Genomic DNA, 18849 nt, shown 5'->3' with positions numbered 1-18849 from the left:
ACCTGTTTTTGTTTCGTTGATGTTCCCACCAACCATGCAAGTTCCCATAGACTCCAAAATGTTCCCATACTTTCTCAGTTTGTTTGGTGGGCTTTTGATTATTACACACAGCACTGACTTTACTCTGCATTCAGACAGCCATACACTGTTCTGAGGGTTAGCGCAAGGCATAAGAACATCTTGTATGACAACCATACGCTGACTAGATCAAGGGGTTGCTGATCTTTAACAGTTTGTCTTCTGGACACGCGTGCACACACACACACACGCACACACACAAACACAAAAAAACCAACAACCAGGAATCAACTATTTTAAGGCACTGGTGGGTCTGTACAACTGGTGGCCTAAGAAACCAAGACGTCTCCACTCTCGACCCAACCACAACTTGCTGCCAGGATTCGAACTTGAGACCTTTCAGATCAAAGTTAAAGCACTAACCATTATGTTACAGTGCCATCTGATACAAATATAACAATATGTATTAGATGAACCCGGCACCCACCCCCCCCACCCACACATACCCTCCCCCAACCCCACCCCCCTTTTTTTTACAGGAAAAAATATGAGCAAATGACAACACATTCTAAAAGCTAGAAACAGGATGATCTTCCCTTTACCCTCTCCTCCCCACCTCCTGCGTGGCAGACAATGCATTCACCAATGTATAGGAATCATGGCCGCACCACTGCAATCACATTTGCTTAGCAGATGTGGAGTTGCGCTTATGGATTTGTCTGAACACAGTGACGCCTCCTTGAGCAACTGAACTGAACTGAACTGAAAAGTCATCACTGCGATATGGATTTCCCAGCCACCTGATTGACATTTGACCGTGCCGGTAGGATTATGGTTGCTCTTCATACTAACAATAAGATATTATGAACAATTTTTTTTTCTTTTAAAAAGGTTGTGCACTGCTCATAACAGCAGAGTCACCAGCAACTTTTACAATGTCAGTCTGGCAAGACTAAATTAAGCAGTTTTTGTTTTTTTTAAAAATTCCCTTTTGTTCTGCTATGTTAATAAGGTCGTCACTCTAAGTTGAAATTCTTACCTGACAAGTCTGTTGAGAAAGCAGTGTTTCTATGAGGTAAGCAAGTATATCACAGCATACTGGCACTTTTTTTTCTTTCTTTTTTTGTTGTTGCAGAAATAACATGCATTATTATCGTTGGTGTTGCACACAGAATGGTATCACATTCCCTGATCCAAGAACACTCCTAGAAATGAAAATACATGGAGTTCAGTTTCACAGCAAGATACACGCACACAGACACACACAGAGTGGGTACAGAAATCTTGAGCCCCTTTCTCTCTCATAAAACATGGATATACCAACATGTTAGCCAAGCATACATTCTGTATCAACAACAACAAAGTTAATCAACTGTATTCACATGAAAAACAGTAAAGAATACATGCAAGAGGAAAAAAACAACAGTTTCATTGTCATCTAAAAGAATAAGAAAATTAAAAAAAATAAACATCTCTGGCCTGCTTGTATATATATAAAAAAAAGCCATTCTTCATTGGACCTTACCAACAGCAGCACATGTATGCATCAAAATATATCAGCATTCATTCAAGATGGGGAACAATGTATATAATATTACAAAAAAGAAAGAAAAGTACACTGTGCCATTGCTAAATCTGAAACAGAAATGAATACAAAAAAGTATTGTTGTGCATGGTGTTATAAATCAGAAACTATTCAACATTTCATTGAAATTTTGATTGTAAACATTGCACAAGTTGACAATAATAACAATAATAATAATGATACCAGAGTACCATTAACAGCAAAACCAGCAGCACTTTTTTCCTCCCCCCTGACCCCCTCCTACCACAAGAGGCTGTATCATAAAGAATATTTCACATCATAATGATGTACCATATTCAGGCAGTGGTTTCAGCAGACGATGAGAAACAGCTTCTTACATCTACAGGTGAAACTCCACAGATACAAAAAACGGATCCAAATTCGCATGTCAACTTCATACTGACAGAATGAAAACAAAATTGCATCAAACTTTCTATCATCTCGTAAATTCATTTAACTTTTATTTTGCACTAGGGAGCAATACTTGACTTTGCATGCAAACTTGACCTGTCTTTAGGCAGATTCCCTTTTGACTGAAGCAGTGCTTAATGAGATCCCCACAGGAACCAGGTCTACTACTTGAGCAAGCTGTTCCCTTGTTAGCTGTGGACATTTCTTAAAGAGATCTGCATCAAAACCAAGCTCCAAGATCAGGTTGTGAGCACCATGCTACTGCCTGAACTTCAAAATACTGTTCAACCCAAATCAGTACTTCCTCTTTGCTTCCCATTTATTCTTCCACAGCAACAGGACTGCATTCAAAATGCTCTCATTTTCGACACGGGGTGTGTGCTTTGAATGCACTGGTGCCACCAGGGTTTCATTCAGAACTGGCCAGTAAATTTCAAGTCCATGGATGGATGTCTCTCTTTTCTTCGCACACAAATCTTGCATTAATTCTTCGCATGTGATTTTCACATTATTTTCTTTTCGGATCTGTGGAATTTCACTGAGACTAACATCAGCCTCAGGAGGGAAGGTGTTGCCGCATAAAAATATGACGGTTTGAATCGCCTTTGCATAGTAAGGCCTCCCTCCATGACCTTGACAGCAGCTGGACAGTAATGTCTACTTCCCTTAAGAGACTTTTGGGTGACGATAAAACAAAACTTGCTCCTTCAAAACAACATCAAGATCATGAATGTAATTATTTTCCCTGGAATGATTTCCTCTTGTACCCCTCCCCTCTCATGAATGAACTTGTTTGGTATCTGCGTTTCAGACTTTAGCTGGAGAACAATCCTGCTTGAAGAGCACCCTCTGTATCAGTTCTTCTCTTCGGTAGTGTTTCTTGGTCAAACCTTTCTAAAACTGATTCAGAGATCAACGCAAAGAGGATCTCCATTCCAGGCATTTAACTACTCTTTTTTTCTTTTCATTATGTTTTATTTCAAAATGATTTAAACAAATGATCAAAACCTGACAGTGATCAAAATCATTTCAAACAAAGCCGTACAGAGTCCCAAGAAAAGAAAAAAAAACCATTAAAAGAACAAGTTAGATTTGGCACAAACGAATAGTCTAATTACAAAGCCAGCTTTTTTACTTCCCTTGAAACAAGCGGATGCTGGCGTTAACAGTCCAATCTAATGAAGCATACGTTAGTCTGCACACTGTCCAAACCTTTAGTAAGATATTAAGAAGATATATAACTTCACATATAAAATAATGAACTGTAATGTCTGCTTTCACATTCTAAAAAAAAAAAGAAAAAAAAAGGAAGAAAAGTACATCACCAGATCATGTGAAACTATTCTGTTTTTCTTAAAGAGTCCCCTCCACCACACAAGCTGTAACAGTTCTAAGCAACACATTCAGACACTACTGCCATCCTCCTCCTCCGAGACCAAGTGACTGACGATGCCCAGGGCCCCCCCGATCCCGAAGCGCACAAAGTTGTCCCCGATGAGGGGCCCCATGGCGAAGAGCCCCCGCTCATGCGTGGACTGGTAGGAGTAGGGGTTGACATCGATGGGGTTGTGCTTGCTGTCGATGGGCCACTTGGACACGATGCCCAGGTTCCGCCCACCTCCAGGCAGGAAGGACAGGTCCGGGCGCGACCCCACCATGATCACCGCGCACGACACATCTACCGGGATGAGGGACTGCTCTGACCCAGGAGGGGAGGGGCTGCGGGTTGGGGGGCTGAAGGAGGAGGAGGGCTGGATGGGCTTGAGCAGCACCATCTCCTCCCCGATTTCCACCACGCGGTGCCGGGGATACGCCTGGTACAGCTCGTGCTCTTCTTCCCCTTTCATCAGCATAGCCACGCGGTGGTACTCGGGGTAGATGGACTGCGGCAGCTTGCGGAAGATGAGGTTGGGGTCCTTGGGGCCGCAGCGGAAGACGTGCAGCACGGGCAGGCCGATCTCCAATGCCATCAGGATGGCATCTGCCGCACTCAGCCCCGCCCCCACCACACAGATGGGCGCTGAGGTGCAGGTCAGGTCCCCGCGGGTCAGGTGCTCCTCAAAGGCGCTGAGGGAGTGGATGACAGAGGGGAAGCTCTCCCCCCTCACCCCCAGGCGGTTGGGAATGTCATAGGTCCCCGTGGCCAGTACCACGTTGGGGGTCACATAGCAGAACTCTTCCCGCTCCACCATCTGGAACAGATCCCCCATGGCGTCCGACAAGTCTTCCACACTGCTGTCCAAGCATCCTTCATCCGTCTCCTCCTCCTCCTCCTCGCTCTCGTCACCGTTCCTTCCTGATGACTCGCCCCTGCTGGAGGGGTGACTGATGATTCTGTAGCCGCGCACTTCCCACAGGAAGTGGTGGTTCTCCCGGATGTTCTGGCAGCAAGGCTCCACCTCCCCACTCTCGCTGTCTGCGCCGTTGCGGGTGTGGAAGGCTTTCTGGATGGAGGTGACGACGTGGTAGTCCTGGAAGTGATCCCTCAGCCCCTTGCTGCTCACGTAGTCTTCGTAGTAATCCCGCACATCCCCCGTCGTCGCTCGTCGGCTGCTGAGGGCCAGCCTGCGATGCCTGCGTCATCACCAGACAACAGTAAATCACACAGTGTCGTCACATTCATGATGAAGTACACAGCAATCGTTTCACACACATAGAAACAACATAAATGCAAGCCTGCATGAAGACATATCATAGCACAGCATATTCTATCCTATCATATCACATCATGGCCTATCACTTCATGTCATGTAATGTCAGAAATCAGATGGGTGCGATGGCCACATGGTTAGAGTGCTGTATTCTTGCTGGAGCTTCCTGAATTTGATCCCTGTTTTGGTGCACCAAGTGTGTAAAGGTGGAGATTTCCCAGGTCAACATATGTGCAGACCTGCTAGTTCCTAAACCCTGTTTGTGTGTACACATGATGCAGAAGATCAAACATGCACAATAAAGATTCTGTCCATCTATGCCAAGCCCTAGACATAATGGATATGAATGCACATGAAAGGCAACTTGAACTTTTAATTTTTTTTTTAACTGTTACATGACCTTAAACACAATTCTTTTGTTTTTTGTGGTTAAAGTCAAAGGTAGCACAGCCTTCAGTGGCCATTGGGTCAGTCAAATACCCTTTCCCACCTGGCTGAAGTGAGGAAAACTGGAGCAAAGAGCCTTTCCCACCTGGCTGAAGTGAGGAAAACTGGAGCAAAGAGCCTTTCCCACCTGGCTCAAGTGAGGAAAACTGGAGCAAAGAGCCTTTCCCACCTGGCTGAAGTGAGAAAACTGGAGCAAAGAGCCTTTCCCACCTGGCTGAAGTGAGGAAAACTGGAGCAAAGAGCCTTTCCCACCTGGCTGAAGTGAGGAAAACTGGAGCAAAGAGCCTTTCCCACCTGGCTGAAGTGAGGAAAACTGGAACAAAGAGCCTTTCCCACCTGGCTGAAGTGAGGAAAACTGGAGCAAAGAGCCTTTCCCACCTGGCTGAAGTGAGGAAAACTGGAGCAAAGAGCCTTTCCCACCTGGCTCAAGTGAGGAAAACTGGAACAAAGAGCCTTTCCCACCTGGCTGAAGTGAGGAAAACTGGAGCAAAGAGCCTTACCCAAGGACACACAGCACCATGCTGAAACAGGGCCTCACAAGTCCTGGTCACAAGTCAACACTGGATCAGCAATTCCGCTGCAGCGCCTCCTCATGTACTGTTAACCTGTCTATTTATCTATCTGTCTGTTAACCTGTCTGTCTATTTATCTATCTGTCTGTTAACCTGTCTATTTATCTATCTGTCTGTTAACCTGTCTGTTTATCTATCTGTCCCCTAGTCTCATAGACCGTGGGGGCATCACACACTTGGCAGCCAGCCTCCTCCATCCCTCGTGGTTGTCTGTCCTGACTGTCTCACTCAGGGTCAGACCTGTCCACTCTGAGATGTTGTCCTCCCATCTCTTCTTCTGCCGGACTCTTCTGCTTGCTCACCTGCACTGTTCCCTGTGCAGGAAGGTCTTCGCTAGTCGTGATGAAGGTGAGACGTGGCCATACCCCTTCAATTTCCTTTTCTTTACAGTTGTCAGCAGATCATCATGTGGCTTTTTTTTTTTTTTTTTTTTTTTTTTTTTTAAACATTTATTTGCTTATTTATCATCATTGTTGTCTTTTTTATCTATTTATTTATTTTATTTATTTATTTATCTATTTATTTATTTTATTTTCATTATTATTATTATTATTTATTTATTTAAAAAAAAATTATATTATTATTATTTATTTATTTTATTTTATTTTATTTTTTCTCAAGGCCTGACAAAGCGCGTTGGGTTACGCTGCTGGTCAGGCATCTGCTTGGCAGATGTGGTGTAGCGTATATGGATTTGTCCGTACGCAGTGACGCCTCCTTGAGCTACTGAAACGGAAACTGAAACTCATCATGTGGCCCAACAGATTGCTCGAGTCTTCTATGCACTTCATCGTTTGTGATGCAGTCCCTGTGCACGATACCACTGATCTTCCAGAAGCATCTCGTCTCACGGCAAAGCTAAAAAGTTTATTTCTTGGGTCTTATTCTCTGGTTCAGTAGTCAAGGTCCACGTCTTGCAGGTACACAGAAATATGGAAATGATAAAGGAGTGCATCAGTTTTGTGAAGAAAACTTTCAAAACAACACTGCAGGCAGTGCCGGCCGCCGCTCACCTCTTGGCCAGCCACTGTCTGAAGGGCAGGTCGGGCAGCTCCATCCAGTTGCTCTGGCTGAGGGTCTGCATGGCGCCCTCCATGCGCTGTAACACACCACATCATCATGCGCTGTAACACACCACATCATCATTCACCATGCACTGTAACACACATCATCATCATGTACTGTAACACACCACATCATCATGCACCATGTACTGTAACACACATCATCATGCACCATGTACTGTAACACACCACATCATCATGTACTGTAACACACACCATGCGCTGTAACACACTACATCATCATGCACCATGCGCTGTAACACACCACATCATCATGCACCATGCGCTGTAACACACCACATCATCATGCACCATGCGCTGTAACACACCACATCATCATGCACCATGCGCTGTAACACACCACATCATCATGCGCTGTAACACACATCATCATTCACCATGCACTGTAACACACATCATCATCATGTACTGTAACACACCACATCATCATGCACCATGCACTGTAACACACATCATCATGCACCATGTACTGTAACACACCACATCATCATGTACTGTAACACACACCATGCGCTGTAACACACCACATCATCATGCACCATGCACTGTAACACACCACATCATCATGCACTGTAACACACCACATCATCATGCACTATGAGCTGTCACACACCACATCATCATGCACCATGCGCTGTAACACACCACATCACCATGCACCATGCACTGTAACACACTACATTATCATGCACCATGCGCTGTAACACACCACATCATCATGCACCATGCGCTGTAACACACCACATCATCATGCACCATGCGCTGTAACGCACTACATCATCATGCACCATGAGCTGTAACACACCACATCATCATGCACCATGCGCTGTAACACACCACATCATCATGCACCATGCGCTGTAACACACCACATCATCATGCACCATGCGCTGTAACACACCACATCATCATGCACCATGAGCTGTAACACACCACATCATCATGCACCATGCGCTGTAACACACCACATCATCATGCACCATGCGCTGTAACACACCACATCATCATGCACCATGCGCTGTAACACACCACATCATCATGCGCTGTAACACACATCATCATTCACCATGCACTGTAACACACATCATCATCATGTACTGTAACACACCACATCATCATGCACCATGCACTGTAACACACATCATCATGCACCATGTACTGTAACACACCACATCATCATGTACTGTAACACACACCATGCGCTGTAACACACCACATCATCATGCACCATGCACTGTAACACACCACATCATCATGCACTGTAACACACCACATCATCATGCACTATGAGCTGTCACACACCACATCATCATGCACCATGAGCTGTAACACACCACATCATCATGCACTGTAACACACCACATCATTATGCACCATGAGCTGTCACACACCACATCATCATGCACTGTAACACAACACATCATCATGTACTGTAACACACCACATCATCATGCACCATGAGCTGTCACACACCACATCATCATGCACCATGAGCTGTAACACACCACATCATCATGCACTGTAACATAACATTTATTAGAAACAGATGCATGCAAATCACCAAATCTTACAATTCAAAGGCATTTTTTGCGTGGCATTTTATGATATATATATATATATATATATATATATATATATATATATATGCCAATACATGCAAATACATATTGCATTTATTACCAACTGAAAAAGGTGCTTTGGATAATGAGGCAAATCCTCAAGATTGCATCTTAAATAATTCTAATTTCAACAACACATAAGCAGCAGCATAATTATTTCATATATAAAGGCCTGCATCAAGATGATAAACAGGAAGTCCAGCTTTGATGAGTCAACCATTGTTGCTGTTTCATTTTTTTTTTTCACTGCCATCAACATCACACTTCCAGGTTCGGAGAGTCATCGCAGCAGAAAGCTCTAAGTGTTGCGGCAAAGAGTGTCACTGCAGCAGGGAAGCTCTAAGTGTTGCGGCAAAGAGTGTCACTACAGCAGAAAAAACTCTAAGTGTTGCCGCACAGTGTCACTACAGCAGAAAGCTCTAAGTGTCGCGGCAAAGAGTGTCACTGCAGCAGGGAAGCTCTAAGTGTCGCGGCAAAGAGTGTCACTGCAGCAGGAAAGCTCTAAGTGTTGCGGCAAAGAGTGTCACTGCAGCAGGAAAGCTCTAAGTGTCGCGGCAAAGAGTGTCACTACAGCAGAAAAAACTCTAAGTGTTGCCGCACAGTGTCACTACAGCAGAAAAGCTCTAAGTGTTGCGGCAAAGAGTGTCACTGCAGCAGAAAAGCTCTAAGTGTTGCGGCAAAGAGTGTCAATACAGCAGAAAAGCTCTAAGTGTCGCGGCACAGAGTGTCACTGCAGCAGAAATCTCTAAGTGTTGCGGCAAAGAGTGTCACTACAGCAGAAAGCTCTAAGTGTCGCAGCAAAGAGTGTCACTACAGCAGAAAAGCTCTAAGCGTTGCAGCACAGAGTGTCACTGCAGCAGAAAAGCTCTAAGTGTTGCGGCAAAGAGTGTCACTGCAGCAGAAAAGCTCTAAGTGTTGCGACAAAGAGTGTCACTGCAGCAGAAAAGCTCTAAGTGTTGCCGCACAGTGTCACTGCAGCAGGAAAGCTCTAAGTGTTGCAGCAAAGAGTGTCACTGCAGCAGGAAAGCTCTAAGTGTTGCCGCACAGTGTCACTGCAGCAGGAAAGAAGTGTTGCAGCAAAGAGTGTCACTGCAGCAGGAAAGCTCTAAGTGTTGCCGCACAGTGTCACTACAGCAGAAAAGCTCTAAGTGTTGCAGCAAAGAGTGTCACTGCAGCAGAAAAGTTCTAAGTGTTGCCGCACAGTGTCACTGCAGCAGGAAAGAAGTGTTGCAGCAAAGAGTGTCACTGCAGCAGGAAAGCTCTAAGTGTTGCCGCACAGTGTCACTGCAGCAGGAAAGCTCTAAGTGTTGCCGCACAGTGTCACTGCAGCAGGAAAGCTCTAAGTGTTGCCGCACAGTGTCACTGCAGCAGGAAAGCTCTAAGTGTTGCCGCACAGTGTCACTGCAGCAGGAAAGCTCTAAGTGTTGCCGCACAGTGTCACTGCAGCAGGAAAGCTCTAAGTGTTGCCGCACAGTGTCACTACAGCAGAAAAGCTCTAAGTGTTGCAGCAAAGAGTGTCACTGCAGCAGGAAAGCTCTAAGTGTTGCCGCACAGTGTCACTGCAGCAGGAAAGCTCTAAGTGTTGCAGCAAAGAGTGTCACTGCAGCAGGAAAGCTCTAAGTGTTGCGGCAAAGAGTGTCACTGCAGCAGAAAAGCTCTAAGTGTTGCCGCACAGTGTCACTGCAGCAGGAAATCTCTAAGTGTTGCAGCAAAGAGTGTCACTGCAGCAGAAAAGCTCTAAGTGTTGCGGCAAAGAGTGTCACTGCAGCAGAAAAGCTCTAAGTGTTGCGGCAAAGAGTGTCACTACAGCAGAAAAAACTCTAAGTGTTGCCGCACAGTGTCACTGCAGCAGAAAAGCTCTAAGTGTTGCGGCAAAGAGTGTCACTGCAGCAGAAAAGCTCTAAGTGTTGCCGCACAGTGTCACTGCAGCAGGAAAGCTCTAAGTGTTGCAGCAAAGAGTGTCACTGCAGCAGGAAAGCTCTAAGTGTTGCAGCAAAGAGTGTCACTGCAGCAGGAAAGCTCTAAGTGTTGCGGCAAAGAGTGTCACTGCAGCAGAAAAGCTCTAAGTGTTGCCGCACAGTGTCACTGCAGCAGGAAAGCTCTAAGTGTTGCAGCAAAGAGTGTCACTGCAGCAGGAAAGCTCTAAGTGTTGCAGCAAAGAGTGTCACTGCAGCAGGAAAGCTCTAAGTGTTGCAGCAAAGAGTGTCACTGCAGCAGGAAAGCTCTAAGCGTTGCAGCACAGAGTGTCACTGCAGCAGGAAAGCTCTAAGTGTTGCAGCAAAGAGTGTCACTGCAGCAGGAAAGCTCTAAGTGTTGCAGCAAAGAGTGTCACTGCAGCAGGAAAGCTCTAAGTGTTGCAGCAAAGAGTGTCACTGCAGCAGAAAAGCTCTAAGTGTTGCCGCACAGTGTCACTGCAGCAGGAAAGCTCTAAGTGTTGCGGAAACAAGTGTTACTGCACCAGAAAAGCTCCATGTGTGAGTTGTGTCACTTGTCAGCGTGGCGCCTGGCTACCAATGTCACCAAATTTTTATATGTGTCAGTCTGTCAGAACCTCTCCTTGCACTAAATCAATGTTTGGCAATGAAAAGCAACAACTGCTCACCACCAGAAAAAACAAAATAAACTCATCATCAGAATAAGTGAAAGGATCCATCTTAAAAAAACAAAACAAAAAAAAACTATTCGTATGTTCGTTCTTTAGTTTAGCGTCTTTTCACTATCAGTGATATTAGACGACATCGTCTATTGGTATGTATCAGCACAAAGGGATCTACTAAAGTACCCAAAGTACTGAGATGATCTACTAAAGTACCCAAAGTACTGAGATGGACATTGACCGACATTCATCATAGATGACATGATGACATTATCAAAAGACCCCACCAAAAACCCCACCCCCCTGCAAAAAAAAAAACTAGGACAGTGTCAAGCTGACTCTAAGGGGGGGGGGGGGGGGGGGGCTGCGAAGGGGGGGTGAGTGGGGGGGTCGAGGGGGGGGGGGGGACACACCAAAAAAACACAAAACCTGCAGCCTACATACAAACACAATTGGGTTATGATGATAATGTCAAGATAACACTGGCGAGGATTCAAAGCCATGCTGGCTCTTTGCATTGCATTGCAGTGCAGGGCAGGGCGGTTTGTTTACTTTTTTCCCCTGTCGAGCAGGAAACGTGCATATGGTGGGCCTGCCCGAAGGGGTGTGTGCAATCAACGTACCCATACATCTTGGCAATGAAAGCGTGCTTTTCACAGTCAAACACAAAATACAAATATACAGAAATGAAGAAAGAAAAAAAAGCACACACACACACACACACACTCACACACACACACACTCACACACACACACAAATCGCATAAAACAAAAACAAAAAAAACATGAGTCTTCAAGGCAAATCCTTCATGACCCACATACGATTCATCCTTTTTTTTTTTTCTTTTTTAAGAAACACTGCTCTTTTTGTTGTTGTTAATGGAAAAGGAATATAACTCTTGATTTAAAAATCTTTTTTTTTTAAACAAAAAACCACAAAAACCCAAAAAACAAAAACAGCTGTTAAAAACTTGCTCAGTCAACACACCAACTACTCTTGGAAGCATGTGTCTTTTTGCTGAAGTTCACTTGTCACACACACTAAGCCCATACCTTGACTCCTATGAAATATCCAACAGGAGAATGTACTGGTTTTGCTATGATCTTGACAAGCACGGACGATCAGAATAAATCTTCACAACAGTAACACATTCCAATGTAAAATACCACCAGGCAGAAAAAAAAAAGAAAAGAAAAAAGAAAAAAAAACAGTTTGATGAAATATCACCAGGGTGAGATCCACAAACTCTAATCCATACAAAAAAAAAGAAGGGTTGATTAAAAAAAAAAAAAAAATAATAATAAAAAGCATTTCCAGATCCTGTCACTCAAAAATGTTTCTTCTTCTTTTGACAATGAAAGATAGAAACGAAAGGTAATGAGCACTTCAAAAAACATTTCCCTCTGTAACATTTTTCTTTTCCTATTATTACTTATATATTTGTCTTCATTCTTTTATTTATCAATCCATTTATTTCATGCCACTTTTTCTGTAATCTTGATTATCATTCATGTATCATTTCACATGCTGATATCAGTACTGATACAGTGTTACACTGACTCTCAGTACTGCCAACCTCACAGTTACGGTAAGCTTAGATATATTCTTTCTTCTTTAATTTTTTTTAATATAATTAATTAATGTTTTTTACCTGCCATGAGCCGCCTGCTTTCATCTTGCCCAGAACGACATGGGAGAAGGCTTTGGACGGGTGATACTCCCAGGACAGCAGTGGGGTGCTGTCTGCCCCGAGGTCAGCGTCTGGGTGCATGAGGGCATCCCACAACAGGGCCACAGGGTTGGGTGACCGTCCCTCCAGACCTTCCGACAGGAACTCCAGGTCCTGAGGGCACCCACAGGCACAGAGAAAAGGATTACACAGTTATGTAAAAGACAGATCCTGAGCAGATAGACAGGGAAATTGGAAAAGGGCATGTCATAAAAAAGAGTGAAAATCATCAAGTTTCATACCAAAATTCATTTGTTCTTTCTTTCTTTCTCTGAAACTAAAACAACACTTGTCTTCCCTGAAAACAGTTAGGTACTTCATAAACTGAATGCTCAGACCCTTGAGTCATTTTGATCTGCTCTTTTCTCTCCACACCTTCCATCATTGGGTTAATCAACATTCATTTCATTGCCCATCACTCCTGGTGGAGCATAGGCCATCGATGACCCCTCGCCATCGCACTCTGTTCTGGGCTTTTCTGCCCATTCCAGTCCAGTTGGTCCCTTGCTGCTTCAGCTCTGCCTCGGTGTCTCGCCTCCAGCTGTTGCAAGGCTGGCCTCTCTTCCTCTTTCCCTGCAGGTTCCAGGTCAGGGCTTGTCGTGTGATGCTGGACGCTGGCTTCCTGAGGGTGTGTCCGAGCCAGTCCCACTTCCTCCGCAGTATCTGCTTGGCCACTGGTTCCTGTCCTGCTCGCTCCCACAGATCTTCATTTTGGATCTTCTCCTGCCATCGGATCTTGTAGATGCACCTCAGACAGGTGTTGAAGAATATCTGAATCTTCTGCTGCATCGTCTGTGTTGTCCGCCATGTCTCGCATACGTAGAGCAGAACTAACTTCACACTGGAGTTGAAGATGCAGAGTTTGGTTTTCACACTGATTGCTCCAGATGCCAAGATGTTCTTGAGCATGATGAAAGCTGTTCTTGCCTTGCCGATTCTGGCTGTGACGTCTCGGTCCGTACCACCCTGTCATGTCAACCACACTTCCCAAGTAGACGAAAGACTCCACCTCCCTGATGGGCTCTCCACCGACTGTGACTGGTGTGTTGGCAGAAGTCTTCTTCTTGATGATATTGAGCCCTGGCTGACGTGGTCTCCAGGCGAGTGGTCTTGTCCTGCATCTGGCTGTGGTTGTGTGACAGGAGCGCCAGGTCGTCAGCGAAGTCGAGATCGTCCAGCTGTGTCCAGACTCTCCACTGTATACCGTTGTTCCTGCCTGTTGTAGTGGTCTTCATGATCCAGTCAATGACCAGGAGGAAGAGGAACGGTGACAGCAAGCACCCCTGATGAACTCCGGTCTTCATCTCGAAATTTGGCCTGCGTGGGCAATCCTGCAGCTCATGTCTTGATAGGTGCACCGGATGAGGGAGATGATCTTCTCTGGGACTCTGTAGTGCCTCAGCAGCTTCCACAGCGTCTCTCTGTCCACACTGTTGAAGGCCTTCTCATAATCTATGAAGTTGATGTATAGTGGGGAAGTTGATGTATAGGGGGGAGTTCCACTCCAGCGACTGCTCCACGATGATGCGCAGGTTGGCGATTTGGTCGGCACAGGATTTGTTCCGCCGGAAGCCTGCCTGCTGGTCTCAGAGCTTGCTGTCGATGGCCTCTTTCACCCTTTCCAGTAGAACCCTGTTGAGAACCTTGCCTGGCATTGACAGGAGCATGATCCCTCGGTAGTAGCTGCAGTCCCTGAGGTCTCCTTTCTTCGGCAGCCTGATGATGATTCCTTCTTTCCACTGGACTGGTACCTCCTCCTTCTCCCAGATCCTGCTGAAGAGGCTGTATAGCATGTTGACAGCTGTTTCCATGTCTGCTTTGATGGCTTCTGCTGGTATCTCGTCCAGCCCTGCAGCCTTCCCATTTCTCAGAGTCACGATGGCCTTCTTGATCTCTACCTTTGAGGGTTTGTCGCAGCTGACGGGCAGCTCTGTCTCTGCGGGTGGAATGTCTAGTTGTGCGTCAGGGGCGGGGTGGTTCAGCAGCTCCCTGAAGTGTTCTGCTCATCGTTTCAGCTGTTCCTCGGTTGTTGTCAGTGGGTTCCCGTTCTTATCCTTCACTGGCTTGTCGGTCTGCTGGAACTTGCCTGTTAGCTTCTTGGTCACTAGGTACAGGTCCTTCAGGTTCCCCTGTCCAGGCTGCTGCCTCTGCTTGACTGGCCAGGTCGTTGATGTATTCCCTCTTGTCCTTCTTGATGTTCCTCTTTACATCTCTGTCTGCTGCTGTGTACTCTTCCTGTACCTTTGCCTTAGTTGCTCTTGTTCGGCTTGTGTTCAGCAAAGTTTTCTTCTCTTTCCTTGTTTCCAGCTTGTGGATGGTGTTGGCAGAGATCCATTCCTTGTGCTGAGTTTCTTCTTGCCAAGGACCTCTTCACATGTGTCGTGCCAGAGCTCTTTGCTGTGTTCCCACTCTGTCTCGATGTCCATCTCACCGTCTTCTATCAGCTCTTGAAGTGGCTGGAACCTGTTGGAAAAGCTGATCTGGAATGCTGCTTGTGTGTCCTTGTTTCTGAGCAGTCCAGCATTGTACCTTGTCCGAGTGTTGTTGGCACTGGTGAATCTCTTGAGGAGAAGTCTCACTGTCGTCGTAAGCAGGTGGTGGTCTGATGACACACTGGCTCCTCTCATCACTTGTACATCCTGCCATGATCTCCTGAACTTGCGGCTAATACAGATGTGGTCGATGTGGTTCTCCGTGACGTGGTTCAGGGATCTCCATGTGGCCTTGTGGATGCGCTTGTGCGGGAAGATACTTCCTCCTATCACCAGCTGGTTCAGGGCGCACAGGTCTGCAAAGCGCTCACCATTCTCACTCATCTGTCCCAGTCCGTGTGTCCCCATGGTGTCCTCGTAGCCGGTGTTGTCCCTTCCGATCTTGGCGCTGAAATCTCACATCAGTAGGGTTATGTCTTTGGCTCCTCTTCTGTCTATCACTGTCTGTAGTTGTTGGTAGAAGTCATCTTTCTTCTCTTCTTCCGCATCATTGGTAGGAGCATAGCACTGGATGATGTTCAGCCTGATGTCATTCTTCTTGGTGGTAAACTTGGCTGTGATGATGCGGGAGTTGACAGGTTCCCAGCCGATGAGTGCCCCCTGTGCCTCCGGTGCCAGCATCAGGGCCACACCCTCAGTGTGGGGGGCTCCATCCTCTGTGTGTCCTGAATACAGCAGTTGCTCTCCAGATGAAAGTCTCATCTGTCGAATAAGTAGAAAAACAGTAATTAAAAGTACAAGATTTGGAGGATTAGGAATGTTTGACATCAAACAATTTATTAAAGGTCTTAAACTGAGCTGGATACGTAAATTAAAGTTTTCAAACCATAAATGGACAATAATAATAAAAGAAAGCAATCCAGTTATCGAAGATATTGATAGATATGGACCCTGTCTACCAACACCTAATGATAAGAATAAGTTCTGGATTCATGTTTTCCAAGCCTACAAAGAATTTTATCAGAAGGTCCCACTATTAAGTAGCAAAGAAGTTTTAGCAGAACCAATCTTTCTGATATTAAAATTGGAAGTAAGATTTTATCATACAGAAATTGGATGGAAAAGGGGGTCTGGAATATTTCTCATCTAGTGCATGGGGATAGTAGTTTCCTTTCCTATGAAGATTTTAGTCAAAAGCATGGAAATATAACAAATTTCCTTACTTTAAATGGTTGCATAAGGTCAGTTAGAAATTATATAAAAAAACCTAAACATTAAAATTGATAATAACACTGCTTTGCAGATGAGGATATCATTACAAATGATATATTCAGTGAAAAAAGGAACAAAACTTTATTACGATACTCTAGTTAAAAACAACATGACCCCTAAATGCTGTAAGAAATGGAATGATTTATTGCAACTGAACATTAATTGGAAACAGACATTTCACAAAATACACAAAATAAGTGACGTTAACTTAAAATGGTTTCAAATAAGAATAGTTCATAGGATTATTGCAACAAACAAATCACTGAAACAGATGAATATCTCTCATAATGATAAATGTAGCTTCTGTGGATCACATCCAGAAACCATTGAACACCTTTTTTGGAGATGTGAGATTGTGCAGAGATTTTGGACTGCTTTCCAAACTGATATTAATAACGAATGCAATAATGTATACAATGCCCAATTATGTGAAGAATTAGTTTTATTTGGAAACTCACACACATTTGCTACAGATGACATTTTAGATTTCATTATTTTACTTGCCCAAAACTTTCTGTACAAATGTAAATTCAATAAGCAACCACCACAACTCGATGCATTTAAAACACAGCTCAGATACAGATACAAAATCGAAGAACATGCATCTTATATACTAATGAACCATCATGCTTTCCGTACAAAGTGGAACAGTTACCTTCCATATATGGAAACTGTTACTTAATCACAATGTCGCATGTTCCATAGTTATCATTCTGTATAACAGTCCTTACTTTGTACTAAAAGGTCTTTATTTATTTCTTATATGTATTATTTCTTTATTTTTTTTAAACTTTTATGGTTGCTGTTGTCTTTACAATGTGATCAACTACAAGCTTTCTTTTCCAAATAATGCAGAAGTGGTATACTCATGCTCTTTATTATTATGATATTATAATGCCACCACTCGCTTTCGCCTTACCCTAGATACCATTACTGTAATAGTTGACACAATTGATGCTGTTGCTATGTTACAACTGGTCCAGGCTATTTATTATTAATGTCATCTTAAATCATCATGATTACTACAATAAAAAAAAAAAAAAAAAAAAAAAAGTCTCATCTGTCCTGACTGTAGCCACCTTGTCTCGCTCAATCCTAGCACTCCGATCTTGTAATTTTTCATCTCTCTCGCTACTTGGATGGTTCTTCCTGCTTCATACATCATCCTGATGTTCCATGTGGCTACTCGCGTTGTTGTCCTGGGTGTCAGAAGGGGAGTCAGCCTTGCAGCTTCCTTTCGGCTTTCACTGCACCACGTCATAAGTCTCCGGGACGGAGACCCTTCCTTGCCCAGGTGAATGTTTTGGTTCTTTGTCATCGATGCTTCTGTAACTGGCCTTTTTTAAAGGCAGGGTAGTTAACCCTATGCAAACCCCTTTATCCTCCGGGCGAGGTGGTCCTGCCTTAGTCGCCTCTTACGACATGCAAGGCAGGGCAGTGGGCCTATTCTATCAGTGCCCAACCCACAGGGCAAAGGTTAATTAACAGAGCAGCATAAAATCACCATCTCTTGAACCATACACCCTCAAACTTTTTTTTTTTTTTTTTTTCAAGGTGGGGGAGGTGGGTTGTTGTGGGAGATGGGGAAGGTCCAGCAATTTAAAGGCCCTGGGCACAACCAAGTTTTGCTTGCTGCCACTAATGAGGACCACCACCAAAGTGACTCTCAACAAGACACAGTGCAGGGTCTCCTCCGGTGTGCAGCCTTCTGGTGTGGGAGTGACACAGACACCCCACTGAAACAGGAGCAGATGATGAGGCAGCGAAACAAAACAAAAACAAGACAGAACAACAACAACAACAAAAATCATGACAACCAGCTGCCGTGGCGAAGTGGTTAGTGTTGCGGACTGACGGCTGGGAGGACGCGAGTTCAAATCCCAGCGGAGGTGGGTTTATCGGCTCGTGGCCGGCTCCTACCCAGAGTTGAGTGTGCTGTGGGCTTAAATGGGGAGACTGGGATCACACAGTCGAGTATCATCCACTTCACAGATGCGTCTTAGGTGTGTTGCTCTAATTACCTGACCAACACTGCAAGTGTCTGTATCTCTTGGGCCTGGTTAACGCTGGGATATCATTATGAAAGGAAGCATAGATTACAGTCTTGTCACGCAGTCCCAAACCAAAATGGACCTCCATCATCATCAATATAAACAAAACAGCCTCAAAGTCTGTGGCCTTTCATGCCCTGCTCTAATGGTGACCTCAGTTTCGATACCCCTTCCACTTCTGTGCTTGGGGCAAATCTTGTCAGTGTCTTCAGTGTCGGCAGATTCAAGGGGGGTTGTTGTTTGAGGGATGTGGTGGTGGTCTCCACTCTGGGAGGGACGCTCATTCAGTCTGGCTCCGCGACCAAGCTATTATTGTCATTAGCAGGGGGATTAGAAGGTGGTGTCCTAAGTACATTGAATCAGAACAGGCATAACTGAAC

At 44.8% G+C, this 18849-nt stretch overlaps 1 protein-coding gene across 3 annotated transcripts in view; it reads right to left on the bottom strand.

Moving 5' to 3' along the window:
• Positions 1–702: 702 nt before the first annotated feature.
• Positions 703–18849, bottom strand: part of LOC143300660 (oxidative stress-induced growth inhibitor 1-like) — an 85469-nt gene continuing 67322 nt past the window's right edge. For all 3 annotated transcript variants that reach the window (XM_076614490.1, XM_076614491.1, XM_076614492.1), the window contains 3 exons: positions 12637–12828; positions 6698–6783; positions 703–4588 (listed from right to left, as the gene is read on the bottom strand). In XM_076614490.1, coding sequence (XP_076470605.1) covers positions 3418–4588; positions 6698–6783; positions 12637–12828 — 1449 coding nt within the window. In that variant the 3' untranslated portion in view covers positions 703–3417. The remainder of the gene's footprint in view (positions 4589–6697; positions 6784–12636; positions 12829–18849) is intronic.

Source organism: Babylonia areolata, chromosome 26 (assembly GCF_041734735.1).
Source record: "Babylonia areolata isolate BAREFJ2019XMU chromosome 26, ASM4173473v1, whole genome shotgun sequence".
NCBI classification, from domain to species: domain Eukaryota; kingdom Metazoa; phylum Mollusca; class Gastropoda; order Neogastropoda; family Buccinidae; genus Babylonia; species Babylonia areolata.
This window is presented reverse-complemented; position numbering and strand designations above follow the sequence as displayed.